This window comes from Callithrix jacchus, chromosome 16 (genome assembly GCF_049354715.1).
Source record: "Callithrix jacchus isolate 240 chromosome 16, calJac240_pri, whole genome shotgun sequence".
NCBI lineage: Eukaryota > Metazoa > Chordata > Mammalia > Primates > Cebidae > Callithrix > Callithrix jacchus.
Window position 1 is genome coordinate 38,012,399 of NC_133517.1, and position 23,223 is coordinate 38,035,621.

The 23,223-nt window shown below is 34.8% G+C and overlaps 1 protein-coding gene across 5 annotated transcripts in view; it reads left to right on the top strand.

The window, feature by feature from the left end:
- Positions 1–23,223, top strand: part of LOC108588667 (uncharacterized) — a 708,321-nt gene that overhangs the window by 617,899 nt on the left and 67,199 nt on the right. For all 5 annotated transcript variants that reach the window (XR_013527909.1, XM_078352723.1, XM_078352724.1 and 2 more), the window contains one exon: positions 6,148–6,231. Coding sequence is in view for 4 of the 5 variants with exons in the window: in XM_078352723.1 (XP_078208849.1) it covers positions 6,148–6,231 (84 nt within the window). In the remaining variant the exon portion in view is untranslated. The remainder of the gene's footprint in view (positions 1–6,147; positions 6,232–23,223) is intronic.

A 23,223-nucleotide genomic window follows, 5' to 3' on the forward strand; every position in this document is an offset into this window, starting at 1 on the left:
GGATGTATAAAAAGAAAGCATGCATTGATACATAAATGAACTCAATTGTGGACTGGGTGCTTAAATCACAATTTTGAAAAGTACTTTGTAAACTTATGTATAATCTAAGTTCATTCTGGTGGGAGAAGTATGATAGTTGATAATCACAAACACTTGTGATACTTACTTGAAGACAGCATTAGAAAAAGTGAAAGGAGATTCCTTTAATTTGAGTCATGACATCAGCCAAAGACAAAGACAGGGTCCAAAGAAAAGGCAGTGGTGATTGCTGGCAGATTCTCTTCCCAGTGGTAAATTGTAGTGCAGATTAAAATAGAATGGGATGGTCTTGTGAACCGTGGTGAAGCTCACATGGGACTTAACTCAGTAGACACATTGGTATTCAGGGTTCACACATCATGAACACTCAAGAAAGCTAACCCCAATCATTGGAGGAAATGGGTCCTTAATATATTTTCAAATTTTGTGCATATTGATTCTGTAATTGGTTGAGGCTCTGCCAGCATTTTGAATATATTCTATAGCTGTTGCTCATCAGCGCTGTCTTCCCTTCTGCTCAGGTTAAGAAAAAAATTGACAATTTAAAAATGTTCACAATGGCCTCATGAGATACTTATTATATTATAGTTGTTCAGACTTAAAAAAAATCAAGGCCGAAGAGATGGTAACTTGACTAGTTTATACAAGATTCAAACTCAGGTCTTTATGCTGTAAAGCCCCCTTCTCTTTCCCTGATAGCTCACTTCGTTTGCTTATAAGACCACTACCACCTTGTTGGGAAGTTTTCTTTATGAAAAACCAATTAATGTAGTTTTGCCTCAAAAAATTGTCTCTCATGCCCCTTCTTTGTCTCATGAATGATTTTTTAGTCTCATTGACTGTCATCTGTGGAATCCATACTTTTTACCATGAAAGAGGGCAGTTGACTATCTCTCCCATGCCTGGGACACTGTTGCACAATCAAAACTCCACTTGTTGTTCATTTCCCATCCTTTTAAATCTACCTATCCTTCTAAATCATTCTGTTTGAATGATTACCACTGTTAGTAGCACCCTTATCTACTTTTTTTTTTTTTTTTTTTGAGATGGAGTTTCACTCTTGTTACCCAGGCTGGAGTGCAATGGCGCAATCTCGGCTCACCTCAACCTCTTCCTCCTGGGTTCAGGCAATTCTCCTGCCTTAGCCTCCTGAGTAGCTGGGATTACAGACACGTGCCACCACGCCCAGCTAATTTTTTGTATTTTTAGTAGAGACGGGGTTTCACCATGTTGACCAGGATGGTCTCGATCTCTTGACTTCGTGATCCACCGCCTCAGCCTCCCTTATCTATTTTTTAGTAGCTTTATTGAAGTATAATGAATTTGACAAATGGCATATACATAAAATATACAATAGGCTAAGTTTTGACATATGTATGCACCATGAAACTATCACTGTAATCAAGATGATGAATAACTATCACTCCCAAAAAGTTTTCTTGTAGCTTTTTAATAATCACTATCTCCCACACCTCCTGCATTATAATATCCCTACATTCATCCACAGGAGATTTCCCTCACTATATACTATTTTATATTCTTAATAATTTTGTATAAATGGTATCATTCAATATGTTCTCTTGTTTGCCTGGTTTTTAAAATTCTGTGTAGTTACTTTGAGATTTATCTACGTCTTTGCTTGTGTCAATAGCACTTTCCTTTTTATTGAATGCATTTCATTGTATGAACAGACCACAATTAGATTATCTATTTACCTGTTTAGGCACATTTTGGTTATTTCCATCTTCTGAATATTAAAAGAGTTGCTACGGATATCCTTATACAAATCTTTATATAGATATATGTTCCTTTATATAGAATTGTGTGTGTGAGGGTAAATATCTAGGCTTAGAATTGCTGCATCATGTGTTAGATGCATGTTTAATTTCTTTTTATAAACCTGCCAGTTTGTTTTGCAAAGTTGTATCATTTTACATTTTTCATCAGCAGTGAATGAAAGTTTATTTCTCCAAATACTTGACAACACTTGATACAGTCAGACTAATTTAGCCATTCTAAAAGATTTATAGTGGTATCTCACTGTGGTTTTTGTTTGCATATCCTTGATGACTAATAATTTCAGCATGTTTTAACATGTTTATTTGTAATCTCTATGTTTTCTTTGGTGAGGTGTCCATTCAAATGTTTTACCCATTTTTTAACTGAATTATTTATTTTCTTAATGTTGACTTTTAGGAGTCCATTATATAGTCTGAGTGCAACTCTTTTCTACAGACATATGCACACACACACACACACAATGAAAAAATAAGCCAGATAGAAGGAATATACACATACCTATACACATGCATATACACACATATGTATATGTATGCACATATAGGTATGTATATATATGTCATTTGCATATATATTTTCTCATCTGACTTTTCATTTTCATAACAATATATTTTAAAAAGTAGATATTTTAAATATTGATGAAGTTAAATTTATGAACTTTTAATTTTATGGATCAAGTTTTGGTATTGTAAATCCTAGGTCATGAAAGTTTTCTTTTTAGTTATCATCTAGGAGTTTTATACTTTCATATTTTTCACTTAAGTCTATAAATCACCTTTAGTTAATTTTTGGGTACCAGTAGACTGTGTGTTTATTCATAAGTATCCACTTGTTTTCTTGAAAAGACTGCTCTTTCTCTACTGGTTTGCCATTGTCCCTTTGTCAAAGACCAATTGTCTGTATATGGGTGGGTCTTTTTCTGGACCCAATCTTTTGTGCCACTAGTATATTCGTTTATTTTGAAGCAAATACTGCACTGCATTATTTAATATAGCCATTTAATAAAATTTGAAATTGGAGAGCATTAGTCCTCCAACCTTATGCTTCTTTTGTAAAGTGGTTTTGACTATTTTATTTACTTTGCTTTTCTATATAAATTTTAGAATCTGTTTGTCAATATGTATTAAAAATCCTTTTGGAATTTTGATTGATATTATTTTGAAGTTATACAGCAAATTGAGAGAATTGACATCTTGATAATATTGTGTCTTCTGAACCACAAACAAAATATATGTTTTTATTTATTTGGGTCTTCTTTTAATTTTTCCCAGGAAGACTTTTAGTTTTCAATGTATGTACAGAATGTTACCTATGAGTTTTGGTCTGATTTCTTTCTTAGCATTTTCCAGGTTTTACTGCTATTGTAAGTGGTATTGCATTTCTAATCTTCAAACTTTACTTGATCATTGATAATATTTAAAAACACATTTTTTAACATTTTGCATTCTGCAGACTTGCTACGCTTAGTTTTTACTTCTAGGTTTTTTTTTTTTTTTGTAGATTCCATTTGATTTTTTACATAGATTATCATCTTGTCTGACAATATAGTTTTATTTCTTTCTTTCCAATCTGGATCCTTTATTCCTTTTGCTTCTCGTAGTCAGTGTTCAGAAATTTTAGTGTAATGTTGAATGCATGTGGTGATAGTGGAATTCTATTATTTTTGAACTTAGAGGAGAAAGCATTTAGTGTTTCACCTCTATGTATGACATTAAGTTTAGGTTTTTCGTAGATGTGTTTATCAGATTGAGTAAGTTTCTCTTTCTACATTGTTGGCACGTTTTATCATTAATGGATATTAAATATTTTTCAAATCCCTTCTGTTCAGCTAACCAGATGATTGTATGGCTTATCTCTTTTTGTTTGTTAATGCAGTGAATTACATTTGACTAGTTAAAAATTTTAAACCATATTTAAATTCCTGAGATAAAACAACCTCATTATGTGTGTTTGACTGTGTGTGTGTGTGTGTGTGTGTGTATGAGAGACTGTGTATATGTGTGTGTGTGTATATATATATATGTATATATATATGTGTGTATATATATACGTATATAATGTATATATATATACGTATATATATACGTATATATATGAGAGAGAGTTGATAACAATATAATCTTGGCAATAACTTTTATATCTATATGCATGAGAATTATTTATATGTAGTTTGTAATAGTTGTGGTTTTGGAATCAGGGTTGTATTAGTATATTCTCACACTGCTATAAAGAACTACCTGAGACTGGGCAGCTAAGTTTTAAAGGAAAGAGATTTAACTGACTCACAGTTCCACAGTCTGTACAGCAGAAATGGCTGGGGAGGCCTCAGGAAACTTACAATCATGACAGTAGGGTAAAGGGGAAGCAGGCATGTTTTCATATGGTGGCAGGAGGGAGAGAGAGAAAGCGAAGGGAGGATTTCCACACACTTTTAAACCATCATATCTCCTGAGTGCTCACTCATTCTCATGAGAAAAGGGAAAATCCATCCCCATGATCTAACCACCTCCCACCAGCTCCCTCCCTCAGCATTAGGAATTATAATTCAACATGAGATTTGGGTGGGGACACAGAGCAAAACCGTTTCAAAGGTGATACTTTAGAAATACTTGGAAAGTACCTTCTCCTGTTCAGTTGCCTAGAAGATTTATGTTGAATTTGTAACATATCCTCCTTGCATGATTAGTAGAATTGAAAGTGAATTACTTGGAGTTTTGTACATGAGAAAGTTTTTCAACTAGATGATTAATTTCTTTAGAGATACAAGGCTACTCAGATTATCTATTTTTTTTAAATAAACTTTGGTAGTTTTGTCTGTCTACACAAAAACCATTTGTCAACTCTTTAAGTTTATTTTGGCAAAGTGTGAAAAGCCATTTCCAGACGTGAGTGTTTTTCTTCCAACTTTTAGATTCAAGGAATACATGTTCAAATTTTAAACAAGGTGATGAAGAGTTTTTGCAAAGCTCTAAAGTGGAATTATCTTGCTTCCTTTCATCAGATATCAGCCCCAAAACACTGACTTTCGGTTCCTTCAGTCAGGTGACTTTTATTATCTATCATATGGAGGAAGGATGGGAAGAAATTTGAAAAAATGGTAAAATTATATTCTGATTAATTCTGAGGGGTTATTTGACAGAGATTATGTGGGATTAGAAGGCTAGATATCAAGATTTTAAAATATAAATGGTCAGGCTTTACTTAGCACTTTTTTTTACAAGTGTAGCACACAAGTCAGTGTTAGGTTAATTAATTTAGAGAGTTTTGTAATCTATAAATTGCAGGCATCTTTATTGGATTATAACCAGCAGTGGGTTACAGCCAGCTCACACTGGTTTGGGAAAGCCAATGACACATCTCTTCTGAATTTCCTGTTCAGCAATGCCAGTTTAGTCGCTTAAAATTGGCCAATTGGGCATATTTTCACCATGGAAATGTCTGACAACTGCTACAATGTGGGACTTTTAAAAAAAGTCTTGAGAGGTGGTTGATAAACTTTTGCTCGCATGCCACTAATTATAAACCCTTAGAAAATAAGCACTCTGAATCTATTCTCATATTTCTTTGGGGAAAGATGTGACACTTACATGGCATTTTGAAGTAAAAACAAAAGTTTACCATGTGGACAGAAGGACATACTAGATAAAGGAAACAGCATAAACCAAGACATTTAAGAAAACAAACAGTGTGTTTTCTTATGTAACTTTGAGTTTTATGACTAAGTGTTTTTGGACATTAAATATAGGATTGTAAAATGGCAATAGTAAGGTTGCCAACAGCCATATTGTGGAGTGCTTTGTATGATGTCCCAAGAAGGTGGATTGTATTCTCTTATAGTGCCAGGAAATTATGCTTTCAATCTAGAGCAGTCACATATAATCTGTATTTTTGGAATGCTCCTCTATAAATGGTACAAAGAATTGGACTAAACTGACAGAAGAAAGACTAATCTGGAGATCACTGACAAAGTTTAGAGAACTTATGATGAGGGTATAAATGTATATATGACAATATGTTTTAAGTTGCTGTAAAATTTTAAATATGTAGTGATTCCCTTTCAAGTTCATAGTAAACTCTTTGAAGATAAGATCTAAGCAATATATTTTTATACCTTAGAGTTTTTAACAAAGCACTTAGTACCCTATATGCTCAATAAATGTTCTTGTTATATTTACATATATCATTATTTATATACAAACTCAGTCTCCTCTAACTACACAAAAACATTTGTCCACTCTTTGAATTCATTTTGGTAAAGTGTATAAAGCCATTTTCAGACATGAGTTTTTTTTTCCCCCCAAATTTTAGGTTCAAAGGATACATGTGGAGGTTTGTTACAAAGGTATACTGCCTGATGCTGAAGTTTGGAGTATTACTGAACCCATCACCCAGGTAGGGAACATAGTACCCAATAGGTAGTTTTTCAACCATAGACCCCTTCTCCTCCTCCTTCGTCTTGTATTCTCCAGTGGTTATTGTTCCCATCTCTATGTCCATGTGTACGAAAGCTGCTTTAAGTTATCTCAAATGAACTAGAAAAGAGTTATTTTCATTTACAGCTAGAGAACAGGAACCCACAAAATTGTTAATTAGCCAAATTACTCTTCATCTAAAAACAGCGAAAGACTTACAGGCCAATTATAAAAGAATCACTGAGCTGCAGTCTGAGAGATTGTGGCAGTTGGGACCTTTGTCTGGGTTGACAGCAGATATGTTTTGCAGTTCTGTCATGGCATTTTAACAGCATGCAACCCCCTGTTAAGAATACACCAGTAGATAATTGTATCCATGCCTATGGAACTAGACATGCCATGATGTCATCTTAAAATAAAGAAAATGCCTACTTGCTACTATACCATGAAGGTTTCTTCCAAAGGGGATTTTATGCATTTCTGTTGCTAAAGTTCTCCACACAGTCATGACACTAAAAGTCTGGCTTAAACAAGTAGATAAGTAAGATAAGTAAAGTTAAACAAGTAGATAAGTAAGATAAGTAAAGTTAATAAAAAGTACTTTCAGAACAAAGATTACTTATATTTTATTAATTTAATATTGCATATTTCTCCATGGTGACAAACTTGCTTTTGTCTGAATGCATTATCTATGTTTAAACTTATTATTTTGGCATTTATTCATTGTTTCCTATGTGATCTGTACTGTGCTAGGTACACGGAATATAACGGTATTGTTTCATTCTTAAAGCATTGATATATAAATGCATTTGTATTTAGTATTAATTGCAATATAATGTAGCTGATGCTGTGGTATGGGTACACAGAAACTGCATACACGTTTTTGTTTAGAACACGGGAAAGTTAATGAGCTTCACCAACATGAATGGTTAGTTTTCTGAAAGCATGCTGAAATTATACATTTATACAGATAGCATACTTTTCTCTTGAAGCACTTGAATTCTCTGTTTTGCTCCCACAATGATATAGCTCACTGGATAATAGTAAGTGAACTTCTTAATGACAAACTTACTTGTATTTTCTTAATTATAATCTTTTTTGGCTTTTGATACTGTTGAACATCACCTCCTTCATGTCACTCTCTGGCTTCCCTTACCAGTTCTTTGATCCTTTGCCTGTTTAAACATTCATAATGTAAACTGTAATGATAAAACTCTAGCTGATGTTTATTATGTGTCAGGCATTGTTCAAAGAATTTTATTTGCTTTAACTCATTTAACATTTTTAAAGCTCCACAAATTTGTTATTATTATTTATATTTTATAGATGAGGAAATCAAGGTGTAGCAAGCTTAAGCTTAAGGCTTAAACAGAACCTAATATGGTTCAGAGTATTAATTAAATTGAAACATGTAAAGCCGTGGTAAAAATATTAGACTTTATGCCTTAATGTTGCTACATTTAAATTGTAGGATCCTAAATTTAGTCCTACTTATCTGACACTCTGTATGCTTAATTACTAGTTTTACTTCTTCTTTCTGTCCCTTAAATAAATATAAATATAACTCAATTTCCTTCTGCATACTTCATTTAACATCATACCTCTTCTTTTTATAAATGTGTCTACTTTCACAACTTCAATTGTCTCTCTGGTGATGTCTCACCAAATTCTCAACTCAACCCTGCACTTTTTCCCAGCCCCAAACCTATTTGAATCTTTGAATAGAAAACATCTACTTTTCCAAGTTCTCAATCTCTATTGTCAAAAATTTATCTTTGCTCACCAAGCTAACTCATCTAATTGACTTTTACATAATTTTTGGTTAATGACTACAACATTATTTTAATTGTCCCAGCTTCAAGTATTATAGGTATCTTTACTTATACATTCAGATTTAATGATCATATCCATTTAGTTGCCAGAATTAAGATTTTCTCCTCTCACGTTTAGTTAGTCCCCACAGATTGCTTGTATAGACCGTCATGACAACTTACTGGTTTTATTTTTGTTTTTGTTTTCAGTGGAGTATAGCTCTGTATCCAGGCCAGAGTGCAGTGACTGCAGTGTTGGCTCACTGCAACCTCTGCCTCCTGGGTTCAAGTGATTCTCCTGCCTCAGCCTTTCAAGTGGCTGGGACTGTAGGCATGTGCTACCATGCCCAGCTAATTTTTGTAGTTTTAGTAGAGGCAGGGTTTCACCATGTTGACCAGGATGGTCTCGATCTCTCGACCTCATGATTCGCTCGCCTCAGCCTCCCAAAGTGCTGAGATTACAGGAGTGAGCCACCGTGCCCAGCCAACTTACTGTTTTCACCTTTCCAATCTGTTGCTCCAGCACCGCTGTCAAATAAATATTTATAATGTATATTTCTCATCATATCTTTCTGATGAAAACGGACTTTCAATGACTTATAACACCAACCCAACAGGCTTTGCATTCCTACTTCCAACTCCTTTTTGTTGACTCACCTTTTTTTTTGCCTGGCTGCCTCACCTCTCCTCAAACTTATCATTAGAGGATAAAATCAACTTATTCTTTAATGTTTTTTGAAATTACATTTCCTAATGGATTTATTGTTTTGTCTCTTATAATGGTTTGTACTCTTGTCTCTTCTATTTCTATGCTTTGGAAACCCTTTGAGGTAATAAACTCTTACTAAACTACCTTTGACCCTCTGCAGTACATAGCCTAGGACTGGGAATGTATTTTGTAGCTGCTGCTCCAACTGTGTTGTATTACTGAAATACTGAATCAGAAGACCAGTGATACTGTTCTAGTGTAATTTTCAAGGTATATGACAAAGACTCCATGAATGACTTCCCTGTTCTGTTGAAAAATATCCTCTTGTTTTAATCATAAGTGTTGCTGTTTTAAAGTAGGATAAAGTGCTCACTGGAACTGAGTTTTATTTCAGGCTAGATTTGTGCAGTCACTGGTGGTTAGCTTTAGGTTTGGTGTGTTTACATCAGGACTGCTTTTGTCTCCATTTTTAGGCTTTTTTTCAAACTGAGTTCTCTCTCCAGGAGCTCACACTTAAAATTTCATTAAAAATAACCATTAATTTGTCTTAGTCTCTTTTTGTTGCTATAACAACAAATTTGATATTAAATTTTAAATTAAAATTTCATTAAAAATATCCATTAATTTGTCTTAGTCTCTTTTTGTTGCTAAAATATCTGACTGGGCAATTTATAAAGGGCAGAGATTTACTGTACAACTCTGGAGACTGGGAAGTCCTAGATTAAGGTGCCAGCTTTTGGCATCTGGTAAGGGACTTCTTGCCTGTCCTCATATGATAAAAGACAGAAAAACAGAAAAGGATGAATACTTTGTTTTCACCTTGTGGAAAAGTGGAAGAGTAAAAGTGCCTTAGCTAGTTCCCTCAAGCCCTTTTATAGTGCACTAATCCGTTCATGAGGCAGAGCTTGATGCTATATTCATTTCCCAAAAGGCCCCAGCTCTTAATGCTACCGCAATGTGTAACATGTTTCAACATGAATTTTGGAAGGGAAACCTTCAAACCATAGCAGTAATATAAAAGGCTGCTTTTATGATTTACTAAGGGTTCAGAGTTTGCTGTGTTTCTTTAGCTTTCATTTGAAACACCTGTTTCTAAATCTATCAAGCTTCTCTATTTTCCCACATGTATTCATAACACTTACGGCTCAGCTGGATGAAGAAATAAGAAATGAAACTCTGAAAGCTCTGCTTATTTTAGAACTCTGACAGCTGCATTATGGAAGGGTAATAACTAGTAATATTATGGAGCATAGTCATCCACAGAGTTTTCAGTGCATGCCATGTCATCAGCAATACATATGTATGCATGTTGCTTAAGTTTTAAAAATACTGACTATACCTGCAGTTGACATGGTTCATATTTGGTGTTTGAACATTGGTACTGTGTGTGAGTTTCTAGTAATATAACCTTTTAGTTATATCAGCTTTCTTTCTTAATATATCAGCTATATCATGTGATTATTGTAGAATCGAACTTAAAATGAAACAATATGGTGTAACAAGTGAACTTAAGATTCAGTCCATCCCTGGTTAAAATCTTGGCTCTTCCACTTATTAACTAAGCAACCTCATTCAAGTAACCTATGCCTCAGTTTCCTCTTCTGCTGAATGAGGAAAATGGTTTTCTCTTCCTCATAAAGAGGAAAAAAGCATTTGGAAAGTAGTTAATATGAAACCTGATATAGTTTATCAAATAAATGGTGATTTATTTGCTTGTATTTCTGTTTTTAATGCTTTTGTTATACTTTAATTGTAATTACTAATTTAAATTCCAGAATTACTTGTCAGTATGTGCTAATATTTCAAGTCTTTAATATTTTTAATTCTATCACAACACCTACAGCATTTGCTTTTTAAGAAATCTTACCTGTTATTTGTCTTTCCCACTTCCTCATATAAATGGTTCAATATTAATAATTTTTAGAATCCCATAATCTAGCATCATACATAGGTGCTCCATAATGTGTGGTAAAAAAAATTAAAAATAGACGCAGTTGTCTAGCCAATTAGTGGTTGCAACAGGAAAGTGGTTAAACCTCAGATATTTTAATAATTTAAGGCTCATACTTTATGTATTAGTCAGGGTTCTCAGAGAAACAGAACCATTGGAAAAATATATGTAAGAAATTGGCTTACCGGCTCACATGATGGTGGAAATTGAGAATACTCACAATCTCTTGACTGCAAATGAAGATAAGGCAGGAGAGCCAAGAGTAGCTGGTGTAGCTTCATTCCAAGTCTGAAGACCTGAGATCTAAGAGAGCTGTTGATATATGTTTCAGGATTATTGCAAGAGAAGACTGATGTCCCAGTTTGAAAACAGGCAGGCAGAGTGAGCAAATTCTCATACCAGCCTTTGTTCTTTGTTCTATTTAGGCCTGCAGTGGACTAGGTAAGGATCACCCGGACTGGAAAGGGCCATATGCTTTACCCAATCCATTGATTCATATGCTAATCTCCTTCAGAAACACCACCACAGACATACCTAGAATAATATTTAATCAAATATTTGGGTACTCCATGGCCTAATCAAATAAAATCAGCCATCTCATCTGGTTAGGTCCATTTTTTGCTTTTATTATTTGCTGATGTTTCTTTTTGTTGTTGTTGCTTGTTTAAAGTCTCCTGTGAATTATATGTACAGGCTTGGTCAGCTGTATTTGGGATAACTGGAATATTTGGGTTATGTCTGTATCTGTATTTGCAGAATCTCTGATCTTGTAACTATTTTTAACCTTGAAACACCTGATTCACTTCTTTATGGCTGAGTTTTACATATTTTAGAATCTAGTTTCATTTTACAATTCTTGGACGAGAGATACAATGTTAAAAATCAATGAACTATATTTCAAATTCAATTCTATCTTACATTTTATCTCCAGCAAAAATAGATTTTATTGCTGTTTCAGCTATGGGTTCAATATTATTATTTTAAAAACCAGCCATATTTTCATTTCAGAATGAGACATTTTCTCTATCTCAGATAAACTGTGTTCTCTATAAAATAACTCAAAAGATTACTAGGAATTTTTCTAGTTCTTTAAATCTTTGCAGCAACAATGCGTGTAGAATTGGGGCTCTCACATTTATATCCACCTTCACACACATACACACACTAAACACAACAGTAGCAAAACAAAACCTACTAAAACAAAAGAGAGAGCTTTGGATATTGGATCCTGATTCATTTATTTGGACCTGGGGGTTGAGGACTCCTGGTTATATGTTTAGAGTTTAATTCCATTGGTATATTTGAACTTTCCTTTATGTCTACAATACAAACATTTTATTTTTTTCTGAATGGTTGAATCACAATAAAAAATATTTAAGTCATGGATGCTTAATAATGACAGTTAAAGGCAAACAATGCTTGAATTAATGGTATTTGGGTTAGGATCATGTGTATTCATACAGGGAACTGAGATGACTTCTACAGAGGACTGGAAAGCTTTGGACTAGTTTAGTTCACAATTAGTGTTTACACTTTTTAATTCCTACCTTTATTTTTTGTTCTTGCTACTTTTTGTAATATATAGACAGTCTTACACACACATATACAAATTTCACGTGCTTGTTCTTTAAAAAACTATCTTTGTGTTCTCTATTTCAAAGTGAAAATATTTTTTTCTTTCTTTAATGCCATGTATTTAAGAGTAATTTAAATTCCTACCTTTATTTTTTGTTCTTGCTACTTTTTGTAATATATAGACAGTCTTACACACACATATACAAATTTCACGTGCTTGTTCTTTAAAAAACTATCTTTGTGTTCTCTATTTCAAAGTGAAAATATTTTTTTCTTTCGTTAATGCCATGTATTTAAAAGAGTAAATCTGCAAAATTCTACATAAAGTGAATAAAAACTTGAAAAATAACAGTTTTTATTAAACAAGCTTTATATAAGCAGTTTTCTGGGACTGGGCTATGCTATTAAACGTCAACACTAATGTTCTGACATGCCTAGCTTTTAGATTATAATAGATTCATCAAATGTTTGGCATGCTGAAGAAAATACATAATTCAATTTCCCTTTCAAAACAGACTTTTTGAGCCATCACAAGACAGAGCAATATTGTGACTATATTAAAAGCTCTGTGGTGGTGGTAAATTACTTTGAAGTACTGATTGTGTTGCGATGCCAATTTCATTTTCCAAATCTGCCTGATGTATATGAGAGAAGATCATTATATTTCTGCTCCATGGCCCATGGAAATCCTGCAGTGCTTTCTGAATATGCAGTCTATTTCACAAACACTCATCTCCAGACCTCCGTCCCACTCCATTAATGGTCTACTGGGATATTCAGCCAAGACTGTGGTGCACAGTAGAGGTATAAGCTATTAATCAAACTTATATTTCATATTACAAGAAAGTCAGATATATCTAAAGCTCTAATATTTCTTACAAACTTTAGATGTTTTTCTTTAAACTTTATTAGAAAAAAAGCTCCTCCATACAGTAGCTACAAAAAGGAATACATGTGGTTTATGCGAAGAATTGTAACCTTGATAAATGAACACCCAATTGTGTAGACATCCTACTTGTTGGATAATTCATGGCTTGATAGCAGAAATATTCTTGGAGATAAATTCACATCACATGCGCATCTTATGTCTCACTTCACAATAGAGGTGATGTGCTGTAATGTCTCAAATAAGTGGCTAGTGGAAAAGAGTATGCCAAGATTGGTCAAATTTTTAGCTTTAGCAATTTTTCCACTTGTTATCGTTTACTTTCTATCTCTGCATATATACATCCTCATTGTTGCCTTATCATGGATCTTAAGAGAAGAAAGCCTTGTGTTATCACTGAATAAGATAAAGTTTTAGAAAATCATCAGGTTCAGTAAATAAGTATGTTAAATGTTCCAGACCTTAAGACAATTTAGTATTTTATTGATGTTTCTGCTTGATGTGTTTATTAAAGATGAAATATTTCTCTACCACTTTCTTTTTTTATGTATTTCTTGACTTCAATATTTTATATTTAGTCTTAGTTTTTTTGTTTTTTTTTTATTGGATTTTAGGTTTTGGGGTACATGAGCAGAGCATGCAAGACAGTTGCGTAGGTACGCACATGGCAGTGTGCTTTGCTTTGCTTCGCCCCTTCACCCACATTTGGCATTTCTCCCCAGGCTATCCCTCCCCACCTCCCCCTTCCACTGGCCCTCCCCTTTTCCCCCAATAGACCCCAGTGTTTAGTACTCTCCTCCCTGTGTCCATGTGTTCTCATTTCTCATCACCTGCCTATGAGTGAGAATATGCGGTGTTTCATTTTCTGTTCTTGTGTCAGTTTGCTGAGGATGACGTTCTCCAGATTCATCCATGTCCCTACAAACGACACAAACTCATCATTTCTGATTGCTGCATAATATTCCATGGTGTATATGTGCCATATTTTTCCAATCCAGTCTATTATCAATGGGCATTTTGGTTGATTCCAGGTCTTTGCTATTGTAAACAGTGCTGCAATGAACATTCGTGTACATGTGTCCTTATAGTAGAACGATTTATAATCTTTTGGATATATACCCAGTAATGGGATTGCTGGGTCAAATGGAATTTCTCTTTCTAAGGCCTTGAGGAATCGTCACACTGTCTTCCACAATGGTTGAACTAATTTACACTCCCAGCAACAGTGTAAAAGTGTTCCTTTTTCTCCACATCCTCTCCAGCATCTGTTGTCTCCAGATTTTTTAATGATCGCCATTCTAACTGGCGTGAGATGGTATCTCAGTGTCGTTTTGATTTGCATCTCTCTGATGACCAGTGACGATGAGCATTTTTTCATATGATTGTTGGCCTCATATATGTCTTCTTTCGTAAAGTGTCTGTTCATATCCTTTGCCCACTTTTGAATGGGCTTGTTTTTTTCCTGTAAATCTGTTTGAGTTCTTTGTAAATTCTGGATATCAGCCCTTTGTCAGATGGGTAAACTGCAAAAATTTTTTCCCATTCTGTTGGTTGCCGATTCACTCTAGTGACTGTTTCTTTTGCTGTGCAGAAGCTGTGGAGTTTGATTAGGTCCCATTTGTCTATTTTGGCTTTTGTTGCCAATGCTTTTGGTGTTTTGTTCATGAAGTCCTTGCCTACTCCTATGTCCTGGATAGTTTTGCCTAGATTTCCTTCTAGGGTTTTATCATGCCAGGTCTTACGTTTAAGTCTTTAATCCATCTGGAGTTAATTTTAGTGTAAGGTGTCAGGAAGGGGTCCAGTTTCTGCTTTCTGCACATGGCTAGCCAGTTTTCCCAACACCATTTGTTAAACAGGGAATCCTTTCCCCATTGCTTGTTTTTGTCAGGTTTATCAAAGATTGTATAGTTGTAGATATGTTGTGTTGCCTCTGGTGTCTCTGTTTTGTTCCACTGGTCTATATCTCTGTTTTGGTACCAGTACCATGCTGTTTTGATTACTGTAGCCTTGTAGTATAGTTTGAAATCCGGTAGTGTGATGCCCCCCGCTGTGTTCTTTTTGCTTAGAATTGACTTGGCTATGCGGGCTCTCTTTTGGTTCCATATGAAGTTCATGGTGGTTTTTTCCAGTTCTGTGAAGAAAGTCAATGGTAGCTTGATGGGGATAGCGTTGATTCTGTAAATTACTTTGGGCAGTATAGCCATTTTCACAATATTAATTCTTCCTAACAATGAACATGGAATGTTTCTCCATTTGTTTGTGTCCTCTCTGTTTTCGTTGAGCAGTGGTTTGTAGTTCTCCTTGAAGAGGTCCCTTACGTTCCTTGTGAGTTGTATTCCAAGGTATTTTATTCTTTTTGTAGCAATTGTGAGTGGCAGTTCGTTCTTGATTTGCTTTCTTTAAGTCTGTTATTGGTGTAGAGGAATGCTTGTGATTTTTGCACATTGATTTTATATCCTGAGACTTTGCTGAAACTGCTTATCAGTTTCAGGAGTTTTTGGGCTGAGGCAATGGAGTCTTCTAGGTATACTATCATGTCGTCTGCAAATAGAGACAATTTGGCTTCCACCTTTCCTATTTGAATACCCTTTATTTCTTTTTCTTGCCTGATTGCTCTGGCTAGAACTACCAGTACTATATTGAATAGGAGTGGTGAAAGAGGGCATCCTTGTCTAGTGCCGGATTTCAAAGGGAATGCTTCCACTTTTTGCCCATTCAGTATGATATTGGCTGTATTTCTATGTGACATTCTACTTGTTCAAGTATAAATGAGCCCACTAAATTTATGAAATAATAGTTTTTAAATTTTAGAAAAAATAATTCAGCCCAGTTGCATTTATATTTTCTATCACTAGAAAACAACAACAAAAAAATCTATGGAGAGGTAAGTCATCTTTACAAAATAGATAATTTTTATATAGTCTACTACTCTTTTCTTTTCAACTCTTCTGTAAACACTAATACCAAAATGTGGGAAATTTTTTGTTGTGTAATTAAAAACAATTTCAAACTTATATAGGAATGTATATTATTTATCTGCAGTTTCATAACAAATTACAACAAAGGACTAAAAACACATTATTTCACATGGTTTCTGAAAATAGGTGGTTTTGCTGGGTGGTTCTGGTTCATCTCTTAAGAGATTGCAGTCAAGCTGTTGGGCAAGGGTGCAGTCACCTAATGACTTGCCATGGGCTACAGAGTGTGCTTTCAAGAAAACCCACTCATGACTCTTGGCTGAAGGCTTTGTTTATTTTCACTTGGTTCTCTCCATAGAGTTGTGCATGATCTGGTGACTATATTCTGTCAGAGTGATCCAAGAAAGACAGTGAGAAAAAAAAAAGCAAGGTACAATGTCTTTCATGACATATCCTTAGATGTGACATAAAATCTGTTGTGCCATATGCTATTGGTCACACAGACCAATCTTGTTATAATGTGGGAGGGGCTTCATGAGAGTAAATATATCAGAAGATTGGAATCATTGGAGGCTATCTGAGAAGCAGCTCTAATTTGGGAAAATTTGATACCATAAAATAACATTTAAAGCAACTTGAATCATATTTGGTGTGCAAGCTAACCTTTAAGCAATATTATTCTTTTAAATGATGTTTTAGGAGCTGATGTGATGATCCTACCATTTTGAGTCTGATCTCAAACTGTAGTTCTTAGCACTTGCCTCTTCTGAAAGATTCATTTGTAATCATACATTGGGTAGTTTAGTGGTATTGCAGACACTGTCTGCAAAGTACTGTGAAAAACAGGGAAGAAAAATTTCAACAGTGCTATTATACAGAAGGGGAAAGTGCAGCAGAAGAAATACAGGACTCTATCCCAACATCACAAAGCAACTGAAAATTCTTTCAAATCCTGGTGAGACCTTACTAATATATAATAGTCAATAAAAATTTCAAGTTTTCGTGTTGCCAGGTCACTGATTCACCATTATGTACTTCCATAGTCACTGAAAAAGAGTTCAGGCTCCTAGGCATTTGCTTTTATTTTATTTTTCACTCTCTAATAACACTTGGGGAAAATGGTTTTCTCTTTTTCTTTTCTTGTTGACAAAAAAAGAGTTCCCTTAGATAAATTGATGATTCTTAGTCATGTCTTGATTTTTCTTCCTTAAATTTATCATATAAAGCTTTCTTAATCAATGAAAAGAACAGTGATATTGTCAGTTATTTGTGAATTGGTTTTTGGTTCAAGATTCCATTTTTAAAAGCAGAAATAGTATTAAAACAAATTTAGGAATTTTTAATTGAATGAGTAATACAAAATGATTAGATGAAAATATAAAACTTATACAGGTAAGTAAAAATTTTAAAATAGGTGACACTCCAATTCTATGGAGATAACTATAGAAAACTGATTTAAGACTTTTGAGTATACTCATTTATGTGGATAAAACTCTAAAATTATATTCAAAAAGTCTTAATATTAGTTATTTTATAAATACGCCAAAATTAAATCCAAAATTGTTAGACATTTAGACATGTTAGACATAAAAATATGTTCACCACTAAAAGTAGAAATATTCTAGAATATAAATATATTTCTTATAAATGTCTTAAATATTTTCTTCTAGTAAGTTCTTAGAAATGTAATTGCTAAATCAAAGGTTATTTGTTAAATTACTTTCTAGAATCTCTACAATTTGCATTCCTACCAACTCTGCATCTTATCAACATTTAATTTTTTATCCAAAGACAAATTTGATTTTCAGTCCTTTCATAAGGACACTTTTGATTTCCAGTTCTTTCATGAATAGTAAAATTAATATTTAAATGTTTTATGTTTATATTTTGTAATTTTAATTTTATAAATTATTTGCACATAACTTTTATCTTCCTTTTTATTTCTTGTTCTCAGTAACAAATAATTTGATTAATCAAGTTCATTAATTACAATGCATGCTCTCATCATTGGTTCATTTGTGTTTCTGTTATTTTATGTATGGATGCATGTGTGTTATACTTTTAATAATATAATCAACCCCCATGTGCCCATTACACAACTCGATAACTGAAGTGAATCCAGAACTTCCACTTTATTTTTCTTTCTTTTGAGAACGATTTTATTTTTTCTTTTGAGACAAATCATGCAGGCTGGAGTGCAATGGTGTGTTCCTGGCTCACTGCAACCTCAACCTCTTGGGGAAAGCCAGTATTTCCACCTTAGCCTCCCGAGTAGCTGGGAATAGAGGCATGTGTCATAATTAGCTAATTTCTTTTCTAATGTTTTTTTTGTTTGTTTGTTTGTTTTGCAAAGACTAAGTCCCACTATGTTGCCGAGGCTGGTCTCAAATGCTTCAGCAATCCTTTCCCTTTGGTCTTTCAAAGTGCTGGATTATAGGCATGAGCCACCATACCTGATTCCATTTTCTTATACATATTTCTTCCATCCTAGGAGTTAAACACTATCTTCATTTTAAATTTATCATCTTATTACATCATTTTAAAAAATATATGTAGATTTGGATTGCATATAAATTTATGCCTGAACAACATGGCATTGACTTGTTCTTGTTGCTAGAACTTTAGAAAAACAGTATCACCCTGTATGGTCTTCCACAAATTCCTTTTTTCCAAGCAACATAGTGGTGAATCAGTGTTCACACTGTTATACAGTGTTCAATACTGTATAACATTTTATTGTGTAAATATACCACAGTACTATCATGTCGCTTGTCTATGAGTATTTAGGTGATTTCCAGTTGGGGACTATTGTAATGAGTTCTTATATGAATATTTTTATGTATGTAAATGTGCAGAGATATTCTGGAATATATATCTTAGAGTAATATATCTGTCCAACTCTCTAAGAAAGTGATAAATTGTTTTCTAAAAATGGTGTAGCAATTTACACTGCTAGCTGTATAAAAGGTCCAATCTTAAATTTCATATTGCCACATTCCTTGTTATTTGCCAATCAATGGCTGTAGAAAAGTGTCTATTGTGGTCCTCATTGGTTTTTTATTTGTGTTATTGGCCAGATATATTTTCTCTTCTATGAAATGCCTGTTCATGTCTTTTTTTTTCTTTTTATTGTATTTTAGGTTTTGGGGTACATGTGCAGAACATGCAAGATAGTTGCATAGGTACACACATGGCAGTGTGTTTTGCTGCCTTCCTCCCCTTCACCCACATTTGGCATTTCTCCCCATGCTATCCCTCCCCAGCTCCCTTCCCCTCACTGTCCCTCCCTTATTTCCCCCAATAGACCCCAGTGTGTAGTACTCCCTTCCCTGTGTCCATGTGTTCTCATTGTTCATCACCTGCCTATGAGTGAGAATATGCGGTATTTCATTTTCTGTTCTTGTGTCAGTTTGCTGAGAATGATGTTCTCTAGATTCATCCATGTTCCTACAAAGGACATGAACTCAACAGAAGCGTTGATTCTGTAAATTACTTTGGGCAGTATAGCCATTTTCATGATATTGATTCTTCCTAACCATGAACATGGAATGTTTCTCCACCTGTTTGTGTCCTCTCTTATTTCGTTGAGCAGTGGTTTGTAGTTTTCCTTGAAGAGGTCCCTTACATTTTTTTGTAAGTTGTATTCCTAGGTATTTTATTCTTTTTGTAGCAATTGTAAATGGCAGTTCGTTCTTGATTTGGCTTTCTTTAAGTCTGTTATTGGTGTATAGGAATGCTTGTGATTTTTGCACATTGGTTTTATATCCTGAGACTTTGCTGAAGTTGCTTCTCAGTTTCAGGAGTTTTTGGGCTGAGGCAATGGGGTCTTCTAGGTATACTATCATGTCGTCTGCAGCTAGAGACAATTTGGCTTCCACCTTTCTGATTTGAATACCCTTTATTTCTTTTTCTTGCCTGATTGCTCTGGCTAGAACTTCCAGTACTATATTGAATAGGAGTGGTGAAAGAGGGCATCCTTGTCTAGTGCCGGATTTCAAAGGGAATGCTTCCAGTTTTTGCCCATTCAGTATGATATTGGCTGTTGCTTTGTCATAAATGGCTTTTATTATTTTGAGATATGTTCCATTAATACCGAGTTTATGGAGGGTTTTTAGCATAAAGGGCTGTTGAATTTTGTCAAAGGCCTTCTCTGCATCAATTAAGATAATCATGTGTTTTTTGTTTTTGGTTTTGTTTATGTGGTGAATTACATTTATAGACTTGTGTACATTGAACCAGGCTTGCAACCCAGGGATGAATCCTACTTGATCATGATGTATAAGCTTTTTGATGTGCTGTTGCAATCGGCTTTCCAGTATTTTATTGAAGATTTTTACATCTATATTCATCATGGATGTTGGTCTGAAGTTTTCTTTTCTTGTCGAGGCCCTGCTGGGTTTTCATATCAGGATGATTTTGGTCTCATAAAATGAATTAGGAAGGATTCCCTCTTTTTGGATTATTTGGAATCGTTTCAGAAGAAATGGTACCAGCTCCTCTTTGTGTGTCTGGAAGAATTCGGCTGTGCACCCATCTGGACCTGGGCTTTTTTTGTGTGGTAGGCTCTTAATTGCTGCCTCAACTTCAGACCTTGTTATTGGTCTATTCATAGTTTCGGCTTCCTCCTGGTCTAGGCTTGGGAGGACACAGGTGTCCAGGAATTTATCCATTTCTTCCAGGTTTACTAGTTTATGTGCATAGAGTTGTTTGTAATATTCTCTGATGATGGTTTGAATTTCTGTGGAATCTGTGGTGATTTCCCCTTTATCGTTTTTTATTGCATCTATTGGGTTATTCTCTCTTTTCTTTTTTACCATTCTGGCTAGTGGTCTGTCTATTTTGTTGACCTTTTCAAAAAACCAGCTCTTGAATTTATTGATTTTTGAAGGGTTTTCGTGTCTCTATCTCCTTCAGTTCTGCTCTGATCTTCATTATTTTTTGTCTTCTGCTAGATTTTGAGTTTTTTGATCTTGCTCCTCTAGCTCTTTCAATTTTGACGATAGGGTGCCAATTTTGGATCTCTCCACTCTTCTCATACGGGCTCTTATTGCTATATATTTTCCTCTAGAGACTGCTTTAAATGTGTCCCAGAGATTCTGGTATGTGGTGTCTTTATTCTCGTTGGTTTTGAAGAACTTCTTTATTTCTGCCTTCATTTCATTGCTTATCCAATCAACATTCAAGAGCCAGTTCAGTTTCCATGAAGCTGTGTGGTTCTGAGTTAGTTTCTGAATTCTGAGTTCTAGCTTCATTGCACTATGGTTTGAGAGACTGCTTGTTATGATTTCAGTTGTTTTGCATTTGCTGTGGAGTGCTTTACTTCCAATTATGTGGTCAATTTTAGAGTAGGTGTGATGTGGTGCTGAGAAGAATGTATATTCTGTGGATTTGGGGTGGAGAGTTCTAATGTCTATCAGGTTTGCTTGTTCCAGGTCTGAGTTCAAGTCCTGGATATCCTTGTTAATTTTCTGTCTGGTTGATCTGTCTAGTATTGACAGTGGAGTGTTAAAGTCTCCCACTATTATTGTGGGGGGGTCTAGGTCTCTTTGTAAGTCGTTAAGAACTTGCCTTATATATCTGGGTGCTCCTGTATTGGGTCCATATATATTTCGAATTGTTAGCTCTTCTTGTTGTATTTATTCTTTTACCATTATGTAATGTCCTTCTTTGTCTCTTTTGATCTTTGTTGCTTTAAAGTCTATTTTATCAGAGATGAGAATTGCAACTCCTGCTTTTTTTTTTTTTTTGCTCTCCATTTGCTTGGTAAATCTTCCTCCATCCCTTTATTTTGAGCCTTTGTGTATCCTTGCATGTGAGATGGGTTTCCTGGATACAGCACACTGATGGGTTTTGGCTTTTTATCCAATTTGCCAGTCTGTGTCTTTTGATTGGTGCATTTAACCCATTTACATTTAGGATTAATATTGTTATGTGTGAATTTGATACTGCCATTTTGATCCTAGCTGGCTTTTTCCCATTAGTTGATGCAGATTCTTCATTTTGTTGATGCTCTTTAGCATTTGGTATGTTTTTGGAATGGCTGGTACTGGTTGTTCCTTTCTATGCATAGTACCTCTTTCAAGAGCTCTTGTACAGCAGGCCTGGTGGTGACAAAATCTCTGAGTACTTGCTTGTTCGCAAAGGATTTTATTTTTCCTTCACTTCTGAAGCTCAGTTTGGCTGGATATGAAATTCTGGGTTGAAAATTCTTTTCTTTAAGGATATTGAATATTGGCCCCACTGTCTTCTGGCTTGTAGAGTTTCTGCCGAGAGATCTGCTGTGAGTCTGATGGGCTTCCCTTTGTGGGTAACCTGACCTTTCACTGTGGCTGCCCTTAGAATTTTTTCCTTCATTTCAACCCTGTTGAATCTGAAGATTATGTGCTTTGGGGTTGCTCTTCTTGCTGAATGTCTGTGGTGTTCTCTGTATTTCCTAGATTTGAGTGTTGGCATGCCTTGCTAGGTTGGGGAAATTTTCCTGGATGACATCCTGAAGAGTATTTTGCAGCTTGGATTCATCCTCTTCATCACATTCTGGTACACCTATCAAATGTAGATTAGGTCTCTTTACATAGTCCCACATTTCTTGGAGACTTTGTTCATTCCTTTTTGCACTATTTTCTCTAATCTTGGCTTCTCATTTTATTTCATTGAGTTGATCTTTGACTTCTGATATCCTTTCTTCTGCTTGGTCAATTCGGCTGTTGAATCTTGTGCATGCTTTGTGAAGTTCTCGTGTTGTGTTTTTCAGCTCCTTCAATTCATTCATATTCCTCTCTAAGTTGTCCATTCTTGTTACCATTTCCTCAAATCTTTTTTCAAGGTTCTTAGTTTCTTTGCATTGATTTAGAACATGTTTTTTTAGCTCATGGAAGTTTCTCATTACCCACCTTCTGAAGTCTGATTCTGTTATTTCATGACACTCATTCTCTGTCCAGCTTTGTTCCCTTGCTGGTGAGGAGTTTTGGTCCTTTGTAGGAGGCGAGTTGTTTTGGTTTCGGGTGTTTTTCTCCTTTTTGTTCTGGTTTCTTCCCATCTTTGTGGATTTATCCACCTGTCGTCTGAGTAGTTGCTGACTTTTTGATTGGGTCTCTGAGTGCACGCCCAGATTGTTGATGATGC